We start from the raw sequence: 22,328 nt of genomic DNA on the forward strand, positions 1-22,328 counted from the left end.
GTTCCCAACGGTCATAAAGTATTTCACACATGGAAAGAGCATTAAAAGATCTCTATAAAAGGCAGGGAGCTCTTCATTATCAATACACAACAACATTGCATAAAAAGATCAAAATTCAAAAAGCTATCAAGATTAATTTTCATCCTCTCTTTATGCTTTCTATAGTCTTACACTAGATCTTTGAAATATATTTTTAGAAAGTGTTAAGTAAAGAGAAATATCATACTCATATCACTTTGTAATTTCCACGTGAATTACACTTGGAAACAGTTGAAACTTGTAAGAAACAAGGTTGTAAGCTTGGTGAGGCTAAAGAATACACAAAATGTAACTAACCTCTATGAGAGGTTAATCTGTTTGATCCTTAGTAAAAAACTCACAAGTGTGTGAGGACTAGACATAACTTTTATTGAGTGAACTAGTATAAAGTTGTGTGTGTTATTTTCTATACTTTCTCTTTTATTTATTATCCTCATATTTAAAGTCTTAAATTTCTATCATCTGATTCTCATCCTCTCAGAGAGGATAGTGATTTAAAACACTTCAGAAAATTTGAAAACAACAATATCCCTATTCAACCCATCTGCCCTCTTTAGTGATATTTTATCTACAACACCAAATAATGATAAAATAAAATGTTATTCTATTGGTTATCACGTGTGTATCAAACACTTGATATGATAATATTTATCTTGTCACTATCATATCATATTCTTATCCAGTTTTATATCATATATTGTCTCTATCATATCCTGCGCATCAAATAGGCCTTAAAAATAATACCAATTACCAACAAATTTATATTACTATTAATTTTTTTAATTCATTGCAATGTGATAAATTTGAATCTTATATTTAAAGATAAATGTAGTATTATGTATAATAGTAGTTTATATAGGACCAAAAATGTAGTAGAGAACATTACATGTCTACATATGCCTCTTTGGATATTTTCTTTTGAAGTAATCTTTTATGGAAAAAATTGGGTCCTTAGTTGAATAGTTGTTGTTATGGATGAGAATATGTCAGACTGACCGACAGGGGCTTACTGCCTAGTCTGGTCTAGACTAAATTAGACTTTTTTCTTAAACAAATAAGACTAAGACTTCTAAAAAAGCCTACTTAATTAAAAATGTTAGACTACATGACACATAATAAGCTTTTTATGCCTATTAGGGGCCTATTTAAATAAATATAAATAATATTTTTTAACTACTATAATAATTATATTAAATTTTGATATTTTTGTTATATATTCAACTTTTAGTAATTTACACATATTAACCTCATTTAGTTTTTGACATATTTAAATGTATTATTATAAAATATAATTTAAGTATAATATATATAAAGTCATATTCTTCAAAATGTGATGTTAAATATCAAAATGGAATTTAATTTCATTCACATATTAACTCGTTAATCTATTTAAATATATGATTGATTACTTATTCAAAAATATTAAAATAAAATAGACTTTTAAGTAGGCTAACAAGCTAACTTCTATCAATGCTAGACTTAGGCCTAAAAAGTAAGCATATGACAAGCCACATGTCAGACTCATGCCTTGAATTTTTTGACAGGTCAGACTCAGGTCTAACAAAGTCTAACTCGCCCCAACCTATTTCCACCCCTAATTGTTGAGATGGTAAAACTTGTGATTTTAGTTGAGTAACCGTGACTGAATAAACAATTTGTGATTTAGGTCGATGTAGTAACGTTAAAAGCTGTTCCTAAAAATACAATTCCTTGTAGAGTGACATGTATCATTTAATAAATTCTAACTCTTAAAATTATTTCTTGTCACAAATATAACAAAAAGTTAAAACGTATTTAGTTTATAAATATGATCATAAATTTATATACAACTGTAATGTCTCGAGTTTGAAATTGAAATAAGACGTCTAATCTAACAATATTAATATTTTATCAATTAAACTAAGACTTAAAAATATTATGTTATTTATTTTATTACTATTTTGTTGTTCCAAATTATCATTGTTATCTTATTAAAAAAATATAAATGTCATCCACATCAAATTTTATTTCAATCAATTTATTTTGTTTTTGTTTTAACCTATTTCGACGCATCAGAACATAATAATTCACATTTCAAACAAAAAATAAATAAAATTTAACTAAAAATTATTTTAATTAAAATTCAAACTCGATTTATCCCTCAATAAATTAGTCTTTAACTAAAACTTATAAGTTCAATCACTAAATTTTAATCCATTAATTTTTTATGGGTTTCATTCAAGGCTTTGATGATATGGAGAGTTTTGTACCATGCACCCCTTAGTTTTACCTCCCACCCCTTATTCATATAGAAAAGACCAAATTGCCCCTAGTGTTATCTACAAAAACCCCCCAAAAATTTCACTTTCCTTTTTTCACCCAGAAATGCAAGGAAAGTTTCAAAACTTTGGAATGCATGGAATGTTTCGAAGCTGAATCGGAACTTTGGCATTCAAAGAAACTTCTGAAACATGTTTCGAAAGTTTGGCCATATGAAAGTTCCGAAATGGAATTTTTTTTTTAAGTTTTTTTTCTTCATTTTTTTCAATATTGATATATTGTAGTGCCTAGAATGAGATGTGCGTTTGGCCAAATTATTCGCAACTTGATAGGTGATGGAGGTGGTGCTGCAGAGAGAATTCCACCACCAACATCAAACAAACGACGGAACGAAGCAAATCGTCCAATTAGGCAGCATCGTCGAAGACAAGATGTTCATGATGATGCCGTTGAGTCTACTGAGCATTCACAGATGGAGGAGAATGTCTCTGAGCCTCAGATGGAACAGGCTGAGGAACAATATGCTACACATGTTGTCGATACTGATGATATTCATGATGCTGCTGCACATGCTGATGATGTGGATGAGCAAGATCAGCAGATTGGATTCTCCGGGGGACCGATGGTGACACATGTGTTGACACAGTATGAACACCATGTGGCTCGGAGGCTATGAGAAGGAGAGGTATATTTTAATTAATATTTGATGTTGATGATATTTAATTATGTTTATTTAATTTAAGTTTATTTAATTATGTTGATTTAATTTAAGTTTATTTAATTATGTTTATTTAATTTACGTTTATTTAATTAACTATTTATTTAAATTTATTTAATTAATTGTTTATTTAAATTTATTTAATTAATTGTTTATTTAAGTTTATTTAATTAGTTAATTACTGTGTAATTACTTGCAGGATCGTGGATCGTTAAAAGTTATTACTCATGGATTGAAGCTGAAGAAGTTTTCCGAAGTTCCTGTGCCAGATCCTGTAGAGCATTGAATTCGGGAATCTGGGCTGCTACATCTGTCTTCAGCCTACCTCACTATGGCTGATGTTGTTCTAATATCCACATTTGTTGAAAGATGGCACAGGGAGACCAACTCATTTCATTTGCCAGTTGGAGAGATGACTATCACTTTAGACGACGTTGTGACTCTCCTTCACATCTCACCCCATGGTAAATTTTTTGATGCACCTGTGAATATGAACACTAATAATGTTGCAAGAGCTGCACATGAGTACTTAGGTGCAACATGGGAGGAAACACTAGTTGAGATTAATTATAATAAATGTGTCCAATATATATTGCAATGGTTGCGTGATTTATATAGTCGTCTCATTCAAACTAACTAGTTTGAGTGTGCGGCTAGAATGTATCTGTTGCATTTAGTTGGTAGCACTATTTTCTTCGATAAAACACATACGCGTGTGGAGGCAAAATACATTAGTTTATTTATTGGTTTAGATCGTTGTCGAGACTATTCGTGGGCTACCGCGGCATTAGTTTTCCTTTATGACAATCTGGGAGATGAGACTGTCCACGACACTCAACAGTTGGGAGGTTACATGACCCTATTACTAGTATATTATTTATATTAAGTCGTGTCATTTATTTATTTATTTATTAAGTTGTATTATTTTATGATGTTACTTATGTTGCAGTGCCGAATTTACGAGCACTTCCCTAGGATCTGTAAGCAGGGCGATAGAGGAGCGGTTCCTGCACATCTTCCAAGAGCATGTAGGTGGATTGCAAAACATGCGGTTGAAGGTGGATTGATGACATATCGACAAAGACTTGATGCTTTGTTGCTCGAGGATGTAGTGTTTACACCATATGATGATGAGCGCGCTAATCATCCGTTTGTATCGATTTCGATGTTCTCTGGATATCTTCGATGTGGTGGAGTGTCAGTCCCATTTCTTTGCACATTTACTACAAAAGTCTTTCTATTTTTGTGAGATAGGTGGCAAAGGACAATCAGACTTCAATTTGATCTGAACAAGAAAAAGTTAAACATTAATTTATCTGAACAAGAAAATATTGAACATTAATTTAATAAACAACACTAATCATAAATTTTACCTGTACCCAATGATTTTCATTGACGAATCCAATTGCTAGTAAAGAGTGAACGGAAGACTCTTTCGATGATGCTTTGTTTAGCGGAAAAAATGTCATATTCAGATTACGAGGCAACGACACCAATATGACATTATATAGTGTTGCTATCACGTAACCCAAGTTTGGTAACGACGCCCACTTATTTTTTCCTTGAGCACCCAATCCTGATATTTTCAATGAGTTGCACACTGATTGAACACTGTCATAAAAAACATTGGAATAAAGATCTTGATGTAGACGAATCTCTTTATCCAACTGTGATTGAACTAAAGGCCAAGATTCTTCAATCCAACCTAATAATGCTGCAATTGCGTGAAACCCATAATTTCCATTAGCCACAACATCTATTATCTCCTCAATATACGAATGTATATAAGTAGGAAAATGTATCTTATATGGTTGCCTAGCAGAATATTGTGATGATTGAGATGGTTGCCTTGCAGAACATTGAGATGGTTGCTTTGCAGATTCTTGAGAGGCACCAACATACTCATAATATGAAGGATCACGGGGAGTATCAAATTGTTTTTTTTTTTCCTTTTACTAGCTCTCTTGGTTCTCACCTTCTCTGGTGGTGCAAGTATTGATGTTGTATGTGGAAATACAACTTCACACACCTTTGCCCTGAATATCCTTTGACCAACAATATCGTATTTCTTCATGTACGCTTTCATTCTTCCAACTCTTCTGAAAAGTCATAATTTGATAAAGATTATTCATCCTCTAATTCATGCTCAATGCTTAACTTTCTCCAAAGAACATGAATGCTATCTAAAGGGATAACATTACCAGATATCTGTAACTTTGTCAACTCACAAGCACATGATAATCCATGAGTTGTTCTGATTGAGCAACCACATTATGTTTTGTCAGTACCTACAATCTTCACCCATTGCAACTGTTTGTCAATTTTTTTCATACATTTTCTTGATACATAGTGATGTAGACTTTGAAAAAATGGTGAGTTATACCCGTGCTCAACATCCTTGATGGTTTTCTAAAAAAAAGATTGAATGATACATATTTGGTTCTTCAACATCATATTCACAGCATCCCAACTTTTACACAAATCACCAAAATTAGTTTGCAGTATGTTTTTCAGTCTCTAATGAGCAGACTCAACTCTATAAATAAATTAAATAACGCAAATTAAAACAAATCACGTAAACTAGTAGATCATATTTTCTAAAATAAAATAAATCATAATTTAAAAATACCTGTTAGATGTTGTCTTCTCCAAACGCATCACAATATTGGTCCAAACCTTGACAAATCTTTCTTTGTAAGGTGTTAACCATGAATCTTTCACATAATCAACAAAAAGAATAATATCGGCACATACTAGCTCAAAGTGTTGCAAATGATGATCATACTCCTCCACACTAGTCAAATATAATTTTTTTTCTCCATAAATCAATTACTTCTTCTTGTCTATCCTTTTTCACATATTGTTTGCATATTGCCCCAACATTTTTTTCAATATGAAAACAACATAGCAAATGTATTGAAGTATGAAACACAACATTAATCGCATTCATCATGGCAAGATCTCTATTAGTCACAATAACTTTAGAAATAAAAGCCTCAAATTTGAATAACTGTGTACCTTTTCAAATGTCTAGATGAAGTTATCTTGTTGCTCTTGTTCTAAATAAGCAAACTCAACCGAAAATGTCAAACTAGTAGATGTGACACCGACAATTTCAAGTAATGGTAACCAATATCTATTTGTTTCGTATGTGCTATCACATATCAAAATAAAATGAAACATGTTTAACAACTTTATACAATCAGTATGCGTCCAAAATATATCTCTCAAAACATCTGAATTATCTTGTCTTCTTGTCCAATGCACATAACTTTTTTGTTGTATTAACTTCAACAGATGCTGCATTTCTGTGTACGAGCATCTCAATGATGATCGATAAGTGCTCCTTGCTTTATATATTTGACTGGGAAATGTGAGATTAGTTTTATTTCTCTCTTTCAAAGCATTTAAAATGAATCTGGGTGCAAGCTTATACTTTGTCATGTCATTGACAAATTTCCTCTCTTCTTTGTTTAAACGCCCCAAATAAGAATGACATGTTACAGTATCAAGTAAATCATAATTATGTGTCCCACAACAAACACTAATTTTTCATTCTTCACCAACACTTAACGATATATATCTGAGAGTAAACGAACAGTTTTCCTTATGAAAACAAGTTATTGTTGATTTTGATTTTGATTTATATCTTCCACCTCTATTGCATCCCAAAATCAATTTGTCTTTTTTCCCCTCTTTCCGGTTGCTTTATATGATCGAATGGTAACATTTAAAATTCCATTTTGCCTTCCAATGGTTTTTGCCCATTCAAATACAGCTTATCGAGAGGGAAATACCTACAAAATATGTTTCAAATAAAACATCAAATATATAGCTATAATAAAAATTTGATCGGTGATGAATTATCAGTAATAATAATACCTGATCGATGATGAATTTTTCTGTAGAATCTATAACCGTTCTTGAAGCAAGAACTTCAACTCTACTTATACTTGATTTCAAAAATAGTAATAAATTTAATTAATAACAATATTGTAATTTTTTTTTCAAAATATATTTTTAATTATAACATACATCAGTAATTTAAAAAAAAAATTGAAATTTTCAAAAGTTTCAAATTTTTTGAAACTTTCAAAATGGAATTACTTCGAAGGTTTGAAATTTTCGAAGGATATGTGCTTCAGAAGTTTCAAATTCATCAAAACTTTCGAAGCTTTCTAGAAAAATACACATCGAAATTTTCATATTCATCCAAAGTTTCGAAATTTTATAGAAAATTTCATTTAGAATGTTTAGTATTTTTCCAAAGTTTCGAAATTGTTAACTTTTTCTGCATAATTCTATTTCGAAAGTTTTCAATTTAACAAAGTTTCGAATAAAACAAAATACTTGGATATTATTTCGAAACTTTAAAATTTTCGAATGTCAAGAAATTTTTTATAATTTTCGAATGCAGGGGTGAGAAACTGGAATGGTAAATTTTTTTTTATGATTTTAAACAAAATAAAAAAAAAAAAAAAAAAAAAAAAAAAAAAAAAAAAAAAGATAATATAGTCTTTTGCAAAAATTGGAGGGTGGGAGATAAAATTAAGGAGTGCATGGTACAAATCTCTGATATGGGTCCATGAAAATCAATGGGCCAGATTTTGCTGCGAGAAGAATCCTTAGAAACAGAAAAGCCCACACACCATCACCGCCTTAACCGTTTGGAACCTATATATATAATTAAAAGTGAGTAATTAATAGGGTTCAGTTGAGAAAAAAAATCAAATAAAAAAAAAATTTCAAGATGGAGTCCACGGAAAACCAATCTGGATTGCTGCACCAGATCATACCTCCTCGTTTAGAAGACGCAGGTCTTGAAGATCCCGCTCTTAATCAATCCACGAAGCATTTCTTAAAGCCGCCGCGGCGGTGAAATCGACCGCCGCGTCGATATTCTCCGGCGAAGATGATTGCATCGACGACCCGAGGCCTGTCGGTGAGGACGGTTCCGATGTTGTTGTTGGAATTCAGCCGGAAAATGAACCGCCGGCGGCTTGTGTGGATGAGTTACAAGGGTTGGATATAAAAGAGAAAGAGGATTTGAAGAAAAATGAAGGAAAAGAGAAGAAAGAGAAACCTATATTAGGCCATGTGTGAAATGATTTGGAATTTTAGATGTTAGATTTTAATCTTGTTTTGTTTTATAATAATGTATGTATTTTAATGTGTTGAAGTTGATTTGGTGTATGAATATGTAAGGTCTTAATGGTTGTATATGCTCTAAAGTTAGTTATTAATCCGTTAATGAAGTATATGGTTTTTCTACAGAACTTGGAAAGACGTTATTGTATATAAATCTATATCAAGTAATCATTGCGGATAGGAAATTAGTAAGGATTTGAACTAGAAGGAAGAGATTAATTTGGGAGGGGACTACTTTGGGTTTAATTTTTCATTATTATACAAAATTTTCTTTATTCGGGGAATTAAAAAAGTATATTGAGGAGGTTTTGAAGGATTTTGGAAATTTTAAACCAAATTTATTCATTTTAACTATTTAACTTTCGTAAATAAAATTTTCACAAATAAAATAGAAACTTTCTCTTTAGACATAATTGCTCATATCCCTTAATTGAATATCATATAAGACTTTATTTTATTTTATTTGTTTGATTTGATAATTTATTTTAAATAAATAATTTGATTTTTTATGTTTTAAAATATTAACAATGTTATTCTTTTTTACAAAAATTCATCAAAATTTTCAAACAAAACTCGTAAAATTAATTATCATCTTCAATAAAATACAAATTTCATCAAATTTATAATTTAAATTTTTAAATAAACTTATATTTTAACTCTTTAAATTTTCAAATTTTTATAATAAAATTTAATAAAGAACTAAATTAAAAAAAAATGACTGAAGTGTTATAAAAAATTAAGTTAAGAAAACTTTCAAACAAAACTCGTAAAATTAATTATTAATACAAATTTCATCAAATTTATAATTTAAATTTTTAAATAAATTCATATTTCTATTCTTTTAAATTTTCAAATTTTTATAATAAAATTTAACAAAGAACTAAATTAAAAATAAATAAAATGACTGAAGTGTTATAAAAAATTAAGTTAAGGAAACTTTCAAACAAAACTCGTAAAATTAATTATTATCTTCAATATAATACAAATTTCATCAAATTTATAATTTAAATTTTTAAATAAACTTATATTTTTATTCTTTTAAAATTTCAAGTTTTTATAATAAAATTTAATAAAAGACTAAATTAAAAAATAAATAATAAATAACTAAAGTGTTATCTAAATTTAAGTTAAAAGACCGCATAACAGTTGCGTCTTCTCTATGTTTCAATACATTCTCCCCAAACTCCTGAGCCTAAAAGATTAAAAAATATTTACTCTCAATATAAAGCAGTTGTTCACTAACATATGATGAAAGCTTATTGTTTAAAGTTTTTTTAACATTAACATCTTATGAAACCTGGTTACTTTGTCAAGTCTTTTTGACTCTTATATAACTGTATTTCTGAAATTAAGTGAAGTTGCAGAGTAAAAAGTTGTTTTAGATGTCAATGTAAGAATAACTTCATCTCAATTGTTTGTTAGGTGCACTGTATGTTGAAGTTTAACACCTTGTTGAAATGTAGTAAACTACTATCTACATACTCTGGTTGTTAAGATGAGTCATTTTCTTAGTTTAAACTACATATTCAATTGTTAATGTGTTACGCTTTCTTCAACAACATTTTTATATCTGATAAACCTGCTCTATAAACACCATTTTAATAGTTTGACAACAAAAATTTAAGCCAAACATGATAACATAAGCTATTTCATGGCTAAAGTTCAGCCAAAATCTCAACTGATAATCAGATAATTAAGATGTCACACGATTAAAGACGAACTGACTTATTCTTTACAACAATTGTTGAAGCAGCATTTGAAGCTCCCACAATCACCAATTCCATATACAAGAATCATTAATTGATTTTGTAACACAATGGAGGCCATTCCATCTAATTTTCTAGGTCAATGGCCAATGAATCTTATGGGATAGTTTGATAGGGGCACATAGCTTAAACCAAGGGAGTTAACAGTGGGTTTCCAAGGAAATGAGCCTCCAGGTTTCCAAGAACAAGATCAGCCATGGCAGTTCGAGTTTCTACTGTTCCGCTTCCAACATGCGGCAACAAGACAACATTGTCCAGCCCAAATAGCTCTTCAGGAACATGAGGCTCGTTTTCAAACACATCCAGTCCGGCTCCACCCAAACGACCTTCAACCAATGCAGAGACCAGCTCTGGCTCATCAACATGCTTACCTCGGCCGATGTTAATTAGAAAACCCTTCGGACCAAGTGCATTAATGACCTCCCGGTTGATGATGTGATGGGTTTCCTCGGTAAGAGGACATGCAACAACTAGTATATCGCAGTTGGATGCTAACTCAACAACACTTGGATAGAACTTGTATTTTGATTCCTGCTTTTGAGTTCTAGAATAGTAGCATATTGAACAATTAAAACCTTCAGCTCTCTTAGCAATTGCTGCCCCAATCCTTCCCAGCCCAATAATGCCAACGGTTTTACCAGAGAACTGCAAGGGAAATACCAAATGAAAAAGAAAAGAAAAATTCTTGATGGAAAATGGAACTGGAAATACTACATGAGAATACCTATAACAGATTTTAATGAGCAGTACGACACAATAATATGATTGAAGCTCCACAACCATTGCAACATGATGATAGATCACTGTGTCCAATTTTAAATGTTTTTCACCGTTTTCTGATAGCTTACAAATTGCGAATATTGAAAAATAGGTGGTTTGTTAAACTTGAGAGTGTGCTTAAACTAATAGAGCTTCTATAGATTCAACGTGTTTACCAAATACAAAAACAATATTAAAAAAAACCTATAAATGGAAAGGGCAGTATCGCAGGGACAAGTTTGTGCACTGCAGTGATGCTTCATGGGTGAATTGGATCACCGGACACTAAGTATTTGCTGGAGGTTGTTGGACCGTTGCCAAAATAAGTGAACAATAGTTATAGAGCAGGTCTTTGGTGGTAGGGTGGGAACCAAGGTTATCGAATCGAGATTTGAATTGGGAATTAGAAGACTTATTTTCCGAATCTAATTGAATCTTATTATAAATAGTAGGATAATCAATAAATATATGACATTTTTAAGTAAAAACAAATGACATAAGCAAAACTCTTTAGAAACCAAGTCAAACAACTTGGCCTGTTTCTAGGATGCACCCATGTCTGAGTTTGTATCCCATTGAATTGGGGAATTCATGCTGAGGTCAAAAAGAGATTCAAACTTCGATATGTATCAATTGTGTTTGATTTTTTTTCTGAAGCAATATACAAATTGCATAAATCGTAAGATACTAATGGCACTGGTGGGAAAATGCCAAGGAAAGCTCCATTTGGCAGGGAAGCATTGAGAGGGAATGAAAAAATATAGAAACCCTACTATGAAACATGCGATATTGGTTCTGATGTTACCTTCTTATAAGATTCGCTCACTTGGGTATAAACTTGCCACTATGTAAGAGTAAGTCTAAGCAAGTCCATATAAGTTCAACTAAAATTTCTATCTAGAAACATTTAACTCATACATGTCAACTAGTGAGTTTGATAACCATGATGAAAAGTGGAACCAAAGGGATCCTAATAGAGAACTGCTATGCTCACATTAATTGTCCACTAAGGTACAGGTGGGATTTTCTCTTGATAGTATATCTTCCTTTTGAAATGTCATTTGAAGTTATTAGCAAAAACACTTAATGTCCCAATTTATATCAAATCATTATTTAATTTTTCAATATACCTATATTATATTCCTGCAACTCTCACTCTTGTCAATCAATTAGGTAATGTAATTGTAAGGGTATTATAATTGACATAGTTGTAACTGACTTTAAGCTTCCAAAATGACATATAAATGGAAACAAAGTCCAAGTGACAAGGTGCTTAGTTTCCCTTAAACTGAGTCAAGGGTTTGAGTTTTGTGGATAGAAAAAACTAGGCACTGGGAGAACTGTGCCACTTAAATGACTCCACCCTTCTCAAGTCTCAACTATCTAATGTGCATTCTGGATAACAAGAATCTAGAATCCATAAAAAAAGCTTCTGCCATGAAGAAAATTAACTATTTGCATATGCAGACTGCAATGCAAAGCTAAGTAGCAAGTATATGCAGCAATCTCTAAAGTTTATTGCTAAACAACATACTCTCCTCGTATAAATGCTATATGCAGCAATCTCTAAAGTTTATTGCTTAACAACATACTCTGCTCATATAAATGCGAAAAATCAAACAATGAATTCAGGATTGAAGAGATACATATATAATATAACGAGGAATGTTAAAAATAATTCTTTTGGATGCCCTATTGAATTGAATTCAACTTCTCAAAGTCAACATATTTTTTTAAAGAAAAAAATGGACAACTAATTTCGCCTCTTAAAATTGGACTAATCACAGAGTGTTTTCAAAAGTATATCCAAAAGCCAAAACCAAACGTTACATTGCTAGTATTCCAGAAAAATAAACTATAGGAGAAAAAACCAAAGCCAAAGCCCAAACATTACAGCCCGTTTCAAACTATGGGATGGAAATAACTGAAAACAGAGAATAACAGCCCGTTTCAAACCAAAAAAGAAACACTCAATCACTCATGATTCGACTAGAAGCAACAAAATCATATCTTTCAGAAAAAATTCATTTCCAAAACAAACTGAAGTCTTTAACACAATTAAGTGGCAACCAAGGAGTATACAAAAGCATTCCTGAAATATCGTCATAACAAACACAAAAATCTGGAAAAAAAAAATTAACTCGATCTTGAAGAAACAATTGATTAACAGCTAGGCAACATTCTGAAAATTAGTTAAACAAAACATAAATATCACAAGTAGAACAAATTATTAGAAAGAAAAAGTTAAATAAAACAGATACATTCTGTTGTTGAGTCCACTCACAGAGTAGAAGAGTAAGTAACAGTGTATTTAGAAAGTTTTTCAAAAATAGTCCACCATAAGGTTTTTAATATATGAGGAGCTACCACAATTGTGGAATCATCTATTTTTTACTACAATTTTTTTATTAGCTTCTACTTATCTATCTTCTATCTATTTACTATTAATAAAGGAATGATCCAATGATCACATGCCATATAGCACTGACACCTTATATAAAAAGTTTTTGGTGTCAGACACCTACACAACACCGACACCCGCGGTTATCTTGTGTCAGTATCAATGTCATGTTTAGTGATTGTGTCAATATTTCATAGATTACATATTACCTCCTTATAGTTTTATTTTTTTACCTAAATCATTTTTGGAAGTAAACACCCAATCATTTTGGTCCTGAATGTGGGAGGTGGTGTCACTATTTTTGAAATGTATCAAAATTACAAAAACATCCCAAAATATGGCTTTTGTTAGTCATTTTGGTTCTCGAATATGTTTTCAGTTAGTGAGTTTAATGGTTTTAGAATTACACCACAATTTTCAACAACATGGAGATAGCAAACATAAATTTAGAAACTTGGTAATTAGGGTTTTACCTTAGTAGTCAACTTATAGTCACCATACTTCCAATTCCCACTTCTAACATACCGATCACACTCACAAATCCTCCTAAGAAGCGTAAGAATCAAACCAATAGCCAAATCAGCCACGTCATCAGTCAAAACATCAGGTGTATTCGTAACACGAATCCCTTTCTCCTTACACTTATTAAGATCAATCTTATCAACCCCAACGCTGAAGCTCGAAACAATCTCCAATTTCGGTAGTGCATCGATGAGTTCGGAATCGGCGCCGGCATTTGAGTTTCCGACCACCGCACGGATCGACGCGCCGTGTTGGGATAAGAGGTGAGATTTTTGGGGGAAGTCCCATACGCGGAGAAGGTTGTAGCGTTTGTTGAGTTCTTGTTCTAAGTATGGCATTACTTGAGCTACGAGGAGAAGAGATATGGAAGCCATTAGGATTAGGGTTAGGGTTTTGAGAAATGGAATTGCAGAGATTTGATCGGGGCGCGTGTGGTTACGGTGGAAGGAAGGTCAACAAGATGATGATACAGATAACGTTACCAATGGTTTCCATAAATTAAAAAAATAAAAATAAAATAATTATTTATAATTAAAATAATTTAAAAAATATATAATTTATTGTCATAAAAGTTTATAAAAAATAAAATTTAAAAGTTTTTCTTTTTCAGTTAATTAGATTTTGAAGTTTATCTTTGAGACATAAAATCAACTACTTATTTTTTACTATCAAATTTTGATGTATGGATGAATAGAGAGATGAAAAGGTTGACGGAAAGAAGACTAAATTAATTAAAATACTGAAATAAAATATAATATGTATGATTATTTTATAGTTTATTAGTTTTTTATTTATTTTATAAGTCATTATAACCATGATTGTAATAGTGAGTAAGAAATAGGATATGTAATTATTTTTTATATTTAAGGTATTTCTCGAACCAAAATTCCTGTGTTGATATTGTAAGATTATATTAGTAAATAACATTTTAATATAAAAAGTGTGAGCTATTTAAGAATCACTTAAAATATTTATTTTTGGAGAAAATTATAATTATTGCTTAAGAAATACTTATAGATATTAATATTTTATCACAAGTATCTATTACAATGTGTGATTTTGCTTGATTTAAAAAATGAGATGAGAATATTGTTTATAACCACCGACTATGAATTTAATCTTCTTTCGCCTTGAAGAGACGATGAACAGATAAAATAAAGATCTTCCATATTTTTCATAAGAAATGTACATTTGATTTTACATTATAAAATAATTTGAGTATATATAAAAGAAAATTTGAAACTTTATAATCACAAAATTAGAGAAATGGAAATGTCGAAAATTGATCTTTGCCCAAACACATTACATAGAGAAAGAAAGGTATCAAGGGTGAATGATAGAGGTTGAAGAGAAGATTTATGGTTGATGAATTTTTCCATCTTATTCTTTTCTGTTTAACTCTTGAGTTCGTATGAGAAAAGATTGGTAATTCAAAATTCGATCGTCGAAGAAAGATAATTTACTTTAACAAAGAATTTTCAAATTTTGTAATAATGATCTCGTAGATCAATACTTAAAACTCAGTTGAAATTCTAACGACGATCGATAATACTATTCAGAAGTATAAATTAACAAGTCGTTTTATGGTTGAGACATTGACTTAATTAGTCTCTATACCGTGAATTGAATTTTGAGAGACAGTAATTTTCCTTTATGTTTATCGAACTAACATTGACTCTGAATGATTAAAAAACTAGAAGATTCGTTAGTTTATTCTTTACAAAAAAAAAAAAAAAAAGTTGTTAATCGTAGAGTTTTAGTGAATTTTAAAACTACATTGCTTTTTAAGTTCTTAACTTTTTTTTAAAAATTTGGTTTGATCTCTTATGTTAGTCACTTTGATAATTTCTATCAATTTCAATTTCAATGGAAAAAACATTAAATCATGGGATTACTTGTCACCGTCAATACAACATTTTTTAGAAACATCTCAACAAGACCAGTATGAATCCCATGTCTCACATTCAAATATTTTCCTTCAAATCCCACCTGCGTACATTCACATATTATTCCAATCAGACAAAATCACATTTTCATCTTAAACCAACCACCAAACCACATTCCCATCACTTCTACAGCATCCTAAATGTCAAACATTAATTTTCTCAAATTTCTTTTTCTCTTTAAGTACCTGTCAACAATAAATCACCTCCTTAAATAAAAATACATTTTCACATTAAGCCCAACACCACTAAATAAATAATTAAAAATTAAAAGAAAATAAATCTTAATTAGACAAAACTCAAATCTTTATTTTCTAAATTCATATTTTTTTTTTCTAGCAAACTCAATACACACCCAAATCTTATAAATAAATCTAAAACAAAGAAGAAAGTAAAAAAGATAGAGTACAATAATTGAAATTCATCTTTTTCTATTTTTATTTTTGGGTATTTTTAGACATAAAAAATCAAGATAAACAACACCAAAATATCTATAAAAAATTATTCAACAAATCAAAAGCAAATCTAGAAAATCTCCAACACCTGATGTTACATACTTTTCTAGTCTCTTCAATTTTGCGCTAAAGTTTGGATTTGTTTAGGATTTTATTCTAAGATCTATTTTCTTCAATGTTGATATTGGGTCTGTTTTTACTTTGTTGTTTTGTTTTGGTGGTAGTAATTTGGTGGTGTTGGTAAAGACAAGAGGAAAAAGAAGAAGTTGGCGAATAATAGATGTTCTTTTTACTTAATCAACAAATCAAAGTGATAATATTTAACAATGATTAAACATTTTTTCAATAAAACTAATAGAAAGAATTAAAGTGGCTAATAAAATTATATTTAAGAAACCAAAATAGTAGAAAAGTTAATAATTTGAACGAAAGTGACTAGTAATTTGGCACATGTTGAGCTGATATAGTTCCGTGTATTAGTAGGTGCATTGTTTGATATTTTGTTGAATTTGTGAGCATATGATTTATTCAAAGTTCTGTAATTTTTTATAGAAGGTGAATAAATGAATTTCCTTATGATCCAATTATTTAATAGAATTTTGCCTATAAAAAAGTAGAACGAAATTAATTAAGAGATGAAAACAAAATCTAAAAACTAAAAAGAGTGAAGAGATTAAAAGAGTAATAATTTAACCGAATTTTAAGCACAACTCTATTGTGTAGCATGGTCTATGGTGTAGCATGCATGTGATTCTTATTAAAATACAAAACTAATAAAGTTAAGTTTTGGAATGTCCAACTCAAAATTTTCAACGATGACAGAGTGGAGAATTTATGACACCCTACAATGGTGTCTCATAAAATCTAATAAAAGACTCAATGTATGTGCTAGTGGCACCTTAACAACAGCAAAAAAGTCTAGAATTTAAAAACTATGTACATTTTGTATACTTCACAAGTAGTAAAATAGTTGTACCTAAACATTAAGATCACAAATATCTTTCAAGTGTGTCATGTGCTGGGAAAAAGAAAGCACTAAGGTTTACTATTGTTGTTATTATTATTGTTACTATTATTATTATTATTATTATTATTATTATTGTTGTTGTTATTATAATAATAATAATAATTAATTATTATTATTATTATTATTATTATTATTATTATTATTATTATTATTATTATTATGATGTAAGCATTCTTATCTGTCTTCCCTAGTCTTTAGCAACATTTGACCCTTAAATTAGAATCTTAATTCAACCACCCAATTTAACACATCATTGTCAAAACAGATTCTTCCAAAACATAATATTTTTTTAATTAAGAAAAGTGAAAATTTTATTATTGTTTGTTTATTTCTCCAACTCTTAAACCCATTAATTAATTTGTTACAACATGCACCCCACGTTCAATGAATCCAACTCAAAAAAGAAAGAAAAAAACTAACACACAAACAGCTCCATCAAATAATCACCTCCAACAATTTTTTCAAATTCTCTTTCTCCTAAAAAAAACCAAAAAAATAAAAAATAAAAAAATTATATCTCTTTTGGTTTCATTTGGCTTCTCCCCTTGGTGTTTTCCTTCTCTCCCTTGCAATGCAAGAAATAAAATTACTCTATAGGGAGTTGGAAACCCCAAGTATTGTTCTTGTTTATTCATCCCTTTAAAATTTTCCTCAAAAAATATATAATAAAAAAAGGGAGGAATTTTTTTTATTAAAAACAAAATGGTTAAAACACTAGAACAAGAACAAGAAAATTGCAAATCCAAACTATTCAATTTCAAAGGAATGTTTGAGAATACAGGGAGACATACAAAAAGTTTAAGCATTGAAAGTGCCAGCACATTAGATCCTATAGAAGATGATCCTTCTTCATCAAGAAGTCAAGGATCAAAACCTCTTCATGATTCAGAAAAAGTACTTCCTAACAAATCAAGAACAATCAAGGAGGAAATTGCAGCAAAAGAAGCCAAAGACAAGCTAATACAAGGTAAATATTAATTTTGATTATTTCTCTAAAATTATTAACAATTTTTTCCTTATCAATGTCTTGCATTTCATTGATTAATTATTTGTTTGTTTATAAGTTTAATATTTATGATTGGATTTAATTCAGAACTGGAACAGATGAAGGAGAGATTTGCTAAACTATTATTGGGAGAGGATATGTCTGGTGGAGGAAAAGGTGTTTCTTCAGCATTAGCATTATCAAATGCATTAACAAATCTTGCTGGTATGTTATTTATTTATTTATTTTTTAAGATAAGATAAATAATTTTCTATATACTTTTTGAATCTTGATAGAGAAACATTATGCTTTAATTTCCATTCCATTATTTTCAGGAAAATGTTTCAAATTATTTATTGTCATGACTAAAAGATATTTTCTTACTTTGAGAATGCAGCTGCTGTTTTTGGCGAACAAAAGCGGTTAGAGCCAATGGCGCCCGAAAGGAAGGCAAGGTGGCGAAAAGAAATCGATTGGCTTCTTTCCGTCACCGAATACGTAGTTGAAATGGTTCCTACACAACAGAAATCTAAAGATGGTTCAATCATGGAGGTAATATAATACCACGATCCAATGAAATATTATTAATAGTTGAATTACATGTAACAAAAATTTAATCAATTTTTATAAATATTATCATCATAAATTCGTGGACAAATTAACGAAAATTATTGATGAAAAAATTTACAGTATCTAAAGACACTCTATTTTTTATTGTATTGTATAATTTGTTTGTTCCATTCTTCTGAAATCTAATTCATGATTTTTGACTGAATAGATTATGACAACGAGGCAACGAACCGATCTTCACATGAATATCCCTGCCTTGAGAAAGCTTGATACAATGCTTATTGTAAGGATCACAAATCTTGACCTAAATATGATCTTTATTTAGCCAATGATTTAATTAGAAAAGTAATTAGAACTATTATATCAAGTTTTTTTTCTAACAATTTTGATTAAAAATGTATTTTGTTATATAAACTTCACATTCTCCAAAAAATAGTAGTTTCTTCTTTTCTGCTAACATAGAACGAATTAAATTAGTGATTTAGGGAATGTTTGTTTTAGATTTAAAAATAATAATTTTAATATTTTATAATTTAGTGATTATTTTTTAGAGATTTTTAAGAAAATAAAAAATTGTTTTGTAATTGTATGTCTAATGAAAATCACTTTTTTTTTAAATAAAAGAACAATCAATCATAAAAAATATTTTTTTGACAAATTACTAAAAACAACTTTTCATCTTAAGTAGTTATTAGATTTTTTTTAGATTTTTATTTTTTTTAGATTGTAATAAATAAACACACACTTTCAAAAATTGTTATTTATTTAAAAAAAAAAAGGAATTAGAGTTTATGATATTTTAAAAATAAACACACCCTTAAATAACAATTTATAATTCTAGAAATACAAAAAAATATCTGAAAAATGCACTCAATTAGAGTTTATGATATTGTAATTTATTGATAATTTTTATTTGTTATGATGAGCAGGATTGTCTAGACAATTTCAAAGACCAAACTGAATTTTATTATGTATCAAAAGATGCTGATGATCAAAATAAAGATAGTTCAAAATCAAAAAATGATGATAAATGGTGGTTACCAACACCTAAGGTACCTGTAGATGGTTTATCTGAGGCAGCAAGAAGGTTTCTTCAATATCAAAAAGATTGTGTAAATCAAGTACTTAAAGCAGCTATGGCTATAAATGCTCAAACTCTATCAGAAATGGAAATCCCTGAAAGCTATATTGAATCCTTACCTAAGGTATGTAAAAAAATCTAGTATTTGCTTAGAAGCTCATAAACAACTTAGTCAAGTGCTTATTATATAAGTGCTTAAGTACGAGATATTTTTATGATAAAGATAAAATGTTAAACTATTTTCATATAAGTTATATTTAATCTCAACAAAAAGCGATTAAGTTTTTATGTTAGATTGCAAGGTTGTGTAAGATTCTAAAATCACGATTTTAAGAACATCGGAGGAAAAAAATTATGAATATTTCATACGTTGTCTCACAAATAGTCTAAGTCTTTATGTTAAGAGATAAACTCAAATATCTAAACAAGTTCTTAGAGTATGTTTAAATTGATTTATTTGAGTTAATCTACTGACGTAAAATATATTTGAACTATGTTTGAGAGAATTTATGAAAACAACTTATGTTCATGAGTTGTTTTCAATTTATTTTCTATAGCTCTCCATGAAAGGTTATGAAAATAACTTACGGTATATGCAAAAATAATTTGACTCTATTTTATCTTTTGTTACATAAATAATTAATACATCATAAATACTTATTTGATAAATGCTTATGCTATTAACACTAAATAAGTTTTTTTCAATTTATTTTTCTAAGTTGTTTTCAGCTTATTTTCATGAACTCTCTGTTATGACTTATGAAAATAGCTTAAATTTTGGTTTTCTTTGGTCATTGACAGAATGGAAGAGCAAGTCTAGGGGACTTGATCTACCGGAGTATTACCGACGAATTTTTCGATCCGGATCAGTTCCTAGGGACAATCGACATGTCGTCGGAACACAAAATCCTTGATCTGAAGAATAGAATTGAGGCATCAATAGTTATTTGGAAGAGGAAGATGAACCAAAAAGATACAAAATCATCATGGGGTTCTGCTGTTAGTATGGAGAAAAGAGAACTCTTTGAAGAGAGAGCAGAAACCATCTTAATTCTCTTGAAGCATAGGTTTCCAGGACTTCCACAATCTTCATTGGATATAAGCAAAATCCAATTCAACAAGGTAAGATTATGTTGCATGAATTTTTGGCAACTTTAATAAGTTCTTATAGTAAAATCATCTATAACACAGTTCACTTATACATTATGATCTATGATGGCAGGATGTAGGACAAGCTGTTCTTGAAAGTTATTCAAGAATATTGGAAAGTTTAGCCTTCACAGTACTATCAAGAATAGAAGATGTACTCCATGCAGATGGCCAAACTCAAAATCCATCACAAGGAAGAAAAAGCAATGCAAGGAATCCAATTCCAAAGCCAGACAAATGTCCAACACAAAGAGAAGAGGTAGAAAAGAGTGGCGGCGCAGAAACACCGTTGTCGTCGATGACACTATCTGATTTCATGGGTTGGAGTAATGACCAAGGTGAATCAGATAAAAAGGATCCTCTTGCTGTTTCAGATGAATTGGAAAAAGATATTGATAATGGTGGAAAGCTTCAAAAACTTCCAATTATAAATACTGATCATAAGAAAATGTCTTACCTTGAGACAATGGGAGTTCTCAGAGGGAGAGGAGAGAAAGAAGAAATGTGCTAATAAAAAATATGCAAAGAAAATGCTAAAGCTTCAAAAGAGGGAGAGGAAAGAAAGATTTGATTATTTCATTATTCTTTCTTCTTTTTGTATATATAAAGATGAATGTACAACAAAATCAAAAGGGTTTTAAGCATTTTGTCATATATTTTATGTATGACATGTTCTCCTTGTAAGAGGGATTTGTAGTTTGGCAGATACAAAAAATGTGAATTCAAAAAACCAGAAACATATATTTTGGCTATGATGGCAGAAGGATTAGTCCTAATAGAAAGGAAGAAAGAAGAAAAAAAATCCTAAACTTGTGACATCTCAACACAAACTTGCATAAACATTGTTCACTTTTCTCTCATAACCATCATAGTAATCATATATTTCATCTAGTCTTGAATGTAAACAAAAAAATATAATCAAGACAGGAGAGAGCTTGCATTAATTTTGTTTTTTTGAAACAACCATAAATATAAATTATAAAAGTAAAACAGATTATTTCATAAGGTGTGATAGGATCTCAAATAAACATAAAATTAAACGTTAAACGAAATATATCCAACTCAGCCAAACGGATATAAAATAAGCACTTGCACGAAAAATACATCACTCAATAACTATATAAACTTAAAAAAAGTTATATCCAAAACTTTTTCCTTTGTAATTTAGCCAACACCAGCCGAGCAATTTAATGTGCTCTAGCACACTATGAAGATTAAAAGTATCATGACAAAAAATAATATGATTCATCGTTTTCTAAAAAGCCAAACACAAATTAACCAAATAAGATTAAAGAGAATAAGTTGCTTCGTACCTATAATGTCTAGCCCTCCAAATTCATGCGGATGAGCTAACACAACATTTGCAAAGGTGCAATGAATACCTAAACACCCAAGTGATGTACCCCCTGAGTCAAATAGCAGACAATAAAAAAAACACATGATAAAATTTTTCTTCCATACCACATCTTGAAATACAAAAATTAAAAGCTCTGTCAACGGTGCCTC

General features: G+C 30.0%; 4 protein-coding genes across 5 annotated transcripts; 2 read left to right on the plus strand and 2 right to left on the minus strand.

Moving 5' to 3' along the window:
- Positions 1-4,323: 4,323 nt before the first annotated feature.
- On the minus strand, positions 4,324-5,674 carry LOC105852414 (uncharacterized). Its single transcript, XM_012717592.1, has 4 exons — positions 5,646-5,674; positions 4,992-5,115; positions 4,390-4,779; positions 4,324-4,332 (listed from the first exon to the last, which is right to left on the minus strand). Exons 1-4 carry the CDS (start codon positions 5,672-5,674, stop codon positions 4,324-4,326), a joined length of 552 nt encoding a protein of 183 aa, XP_012573046.1.
- Positions 5,675-7,700: 2,026 nt separating this feature from the next.
- Positions 7,701-8,292, plus strand: LOC101513628 (uncharacterized). The gene is given in 2 exon segments (XM_012717606.3): positions 7,701-7,851; positions 7,854-8,292. Coding segments are annotated over 2 exon segments (351 nt in total). The 5' UTR covers positions 7,701-7,766; the 3' UTR covers positions 8,120-8,292.
- A 1,491-nt stretch (positions 8,293-9,783) lies between these two features.
- LOC101513304 (glyoxylate/hydroxypyruvate/pyruvate reductase 2KGR-like) lies at positions 9,784-14,103 on the minus strand. Its single transcript, XM_004506784.4, has 2 exons — positions 13,564-14,103; positions 9,784-10,575 (listed from the first exon to the last, which is right to left on the minus strand). The coding sequence occupies exons 1-2, from the start codon at positions 13,984-13,986 to the stop codon at positions 10,057-10,059; spliced, it is 942 nt and encodes a 313-aa protein (XP_004506841.1). The 5' UTR covers positions 13,987-14,103; the 3' UTR covers positions 9,784-10,056.
- Positions 14,104-17,504: 3,401 nt separating this feature from the next.
- LOC101512977 (rop guanine nucleotide exchange factor 12-like) lies at positions 17,505-21,663 on the plus strand. 2 transcript variants are annotated; one of them, XM_004506783.4, is made up of 7 exons: positions 17,505-18,004; positions 18,131-18,247; positions 18,420-18,574; positions 18,801-18,875; positions 19,522-19,797; positions 20,475-20,795; positions 20,896-21,663. In XM_004506783.4, the coding sequence occupies exons 1-7, from the start codon at positions 17,740-17,742 to the stop codon at positions 21,331-21,333; spliced, it is 1,647 nt and encodes a 548-aa protein (XP_004506840.1). In that variant the 5' UTR covers positions 17,505-17,739; the 3' UTR covers positions 21,334-21,663. The 2 variants fall into 2 exon arrangements, with proteins under 2 accessions (XP_004506840.1, XP_027191472.1); XM_027335671.2 differs by having other exon boundaries at positions 17,865-18,004; positions 18,142-18,247.
- Positions 21,664-22,328: the final 665 nt, after the last annotated feature.

The sequence above is a fragment of the Cicer arietinum genome, chromosome 6 (assembly GCF_000331145.2).
Source record: "Cicer arietinum cultivar CDC Frontier isolate Library 1 chromosome 6, Cicar.CDCFrontier_v2.0, whole genome shotgun sequence".
Classification (NCBI taxonomy): Eukaryota; Viridiplantae; Streptophyta; class Magnoliopsida; order Fabales; family Fabaceae; genus Cicer; species Cicer arietinum.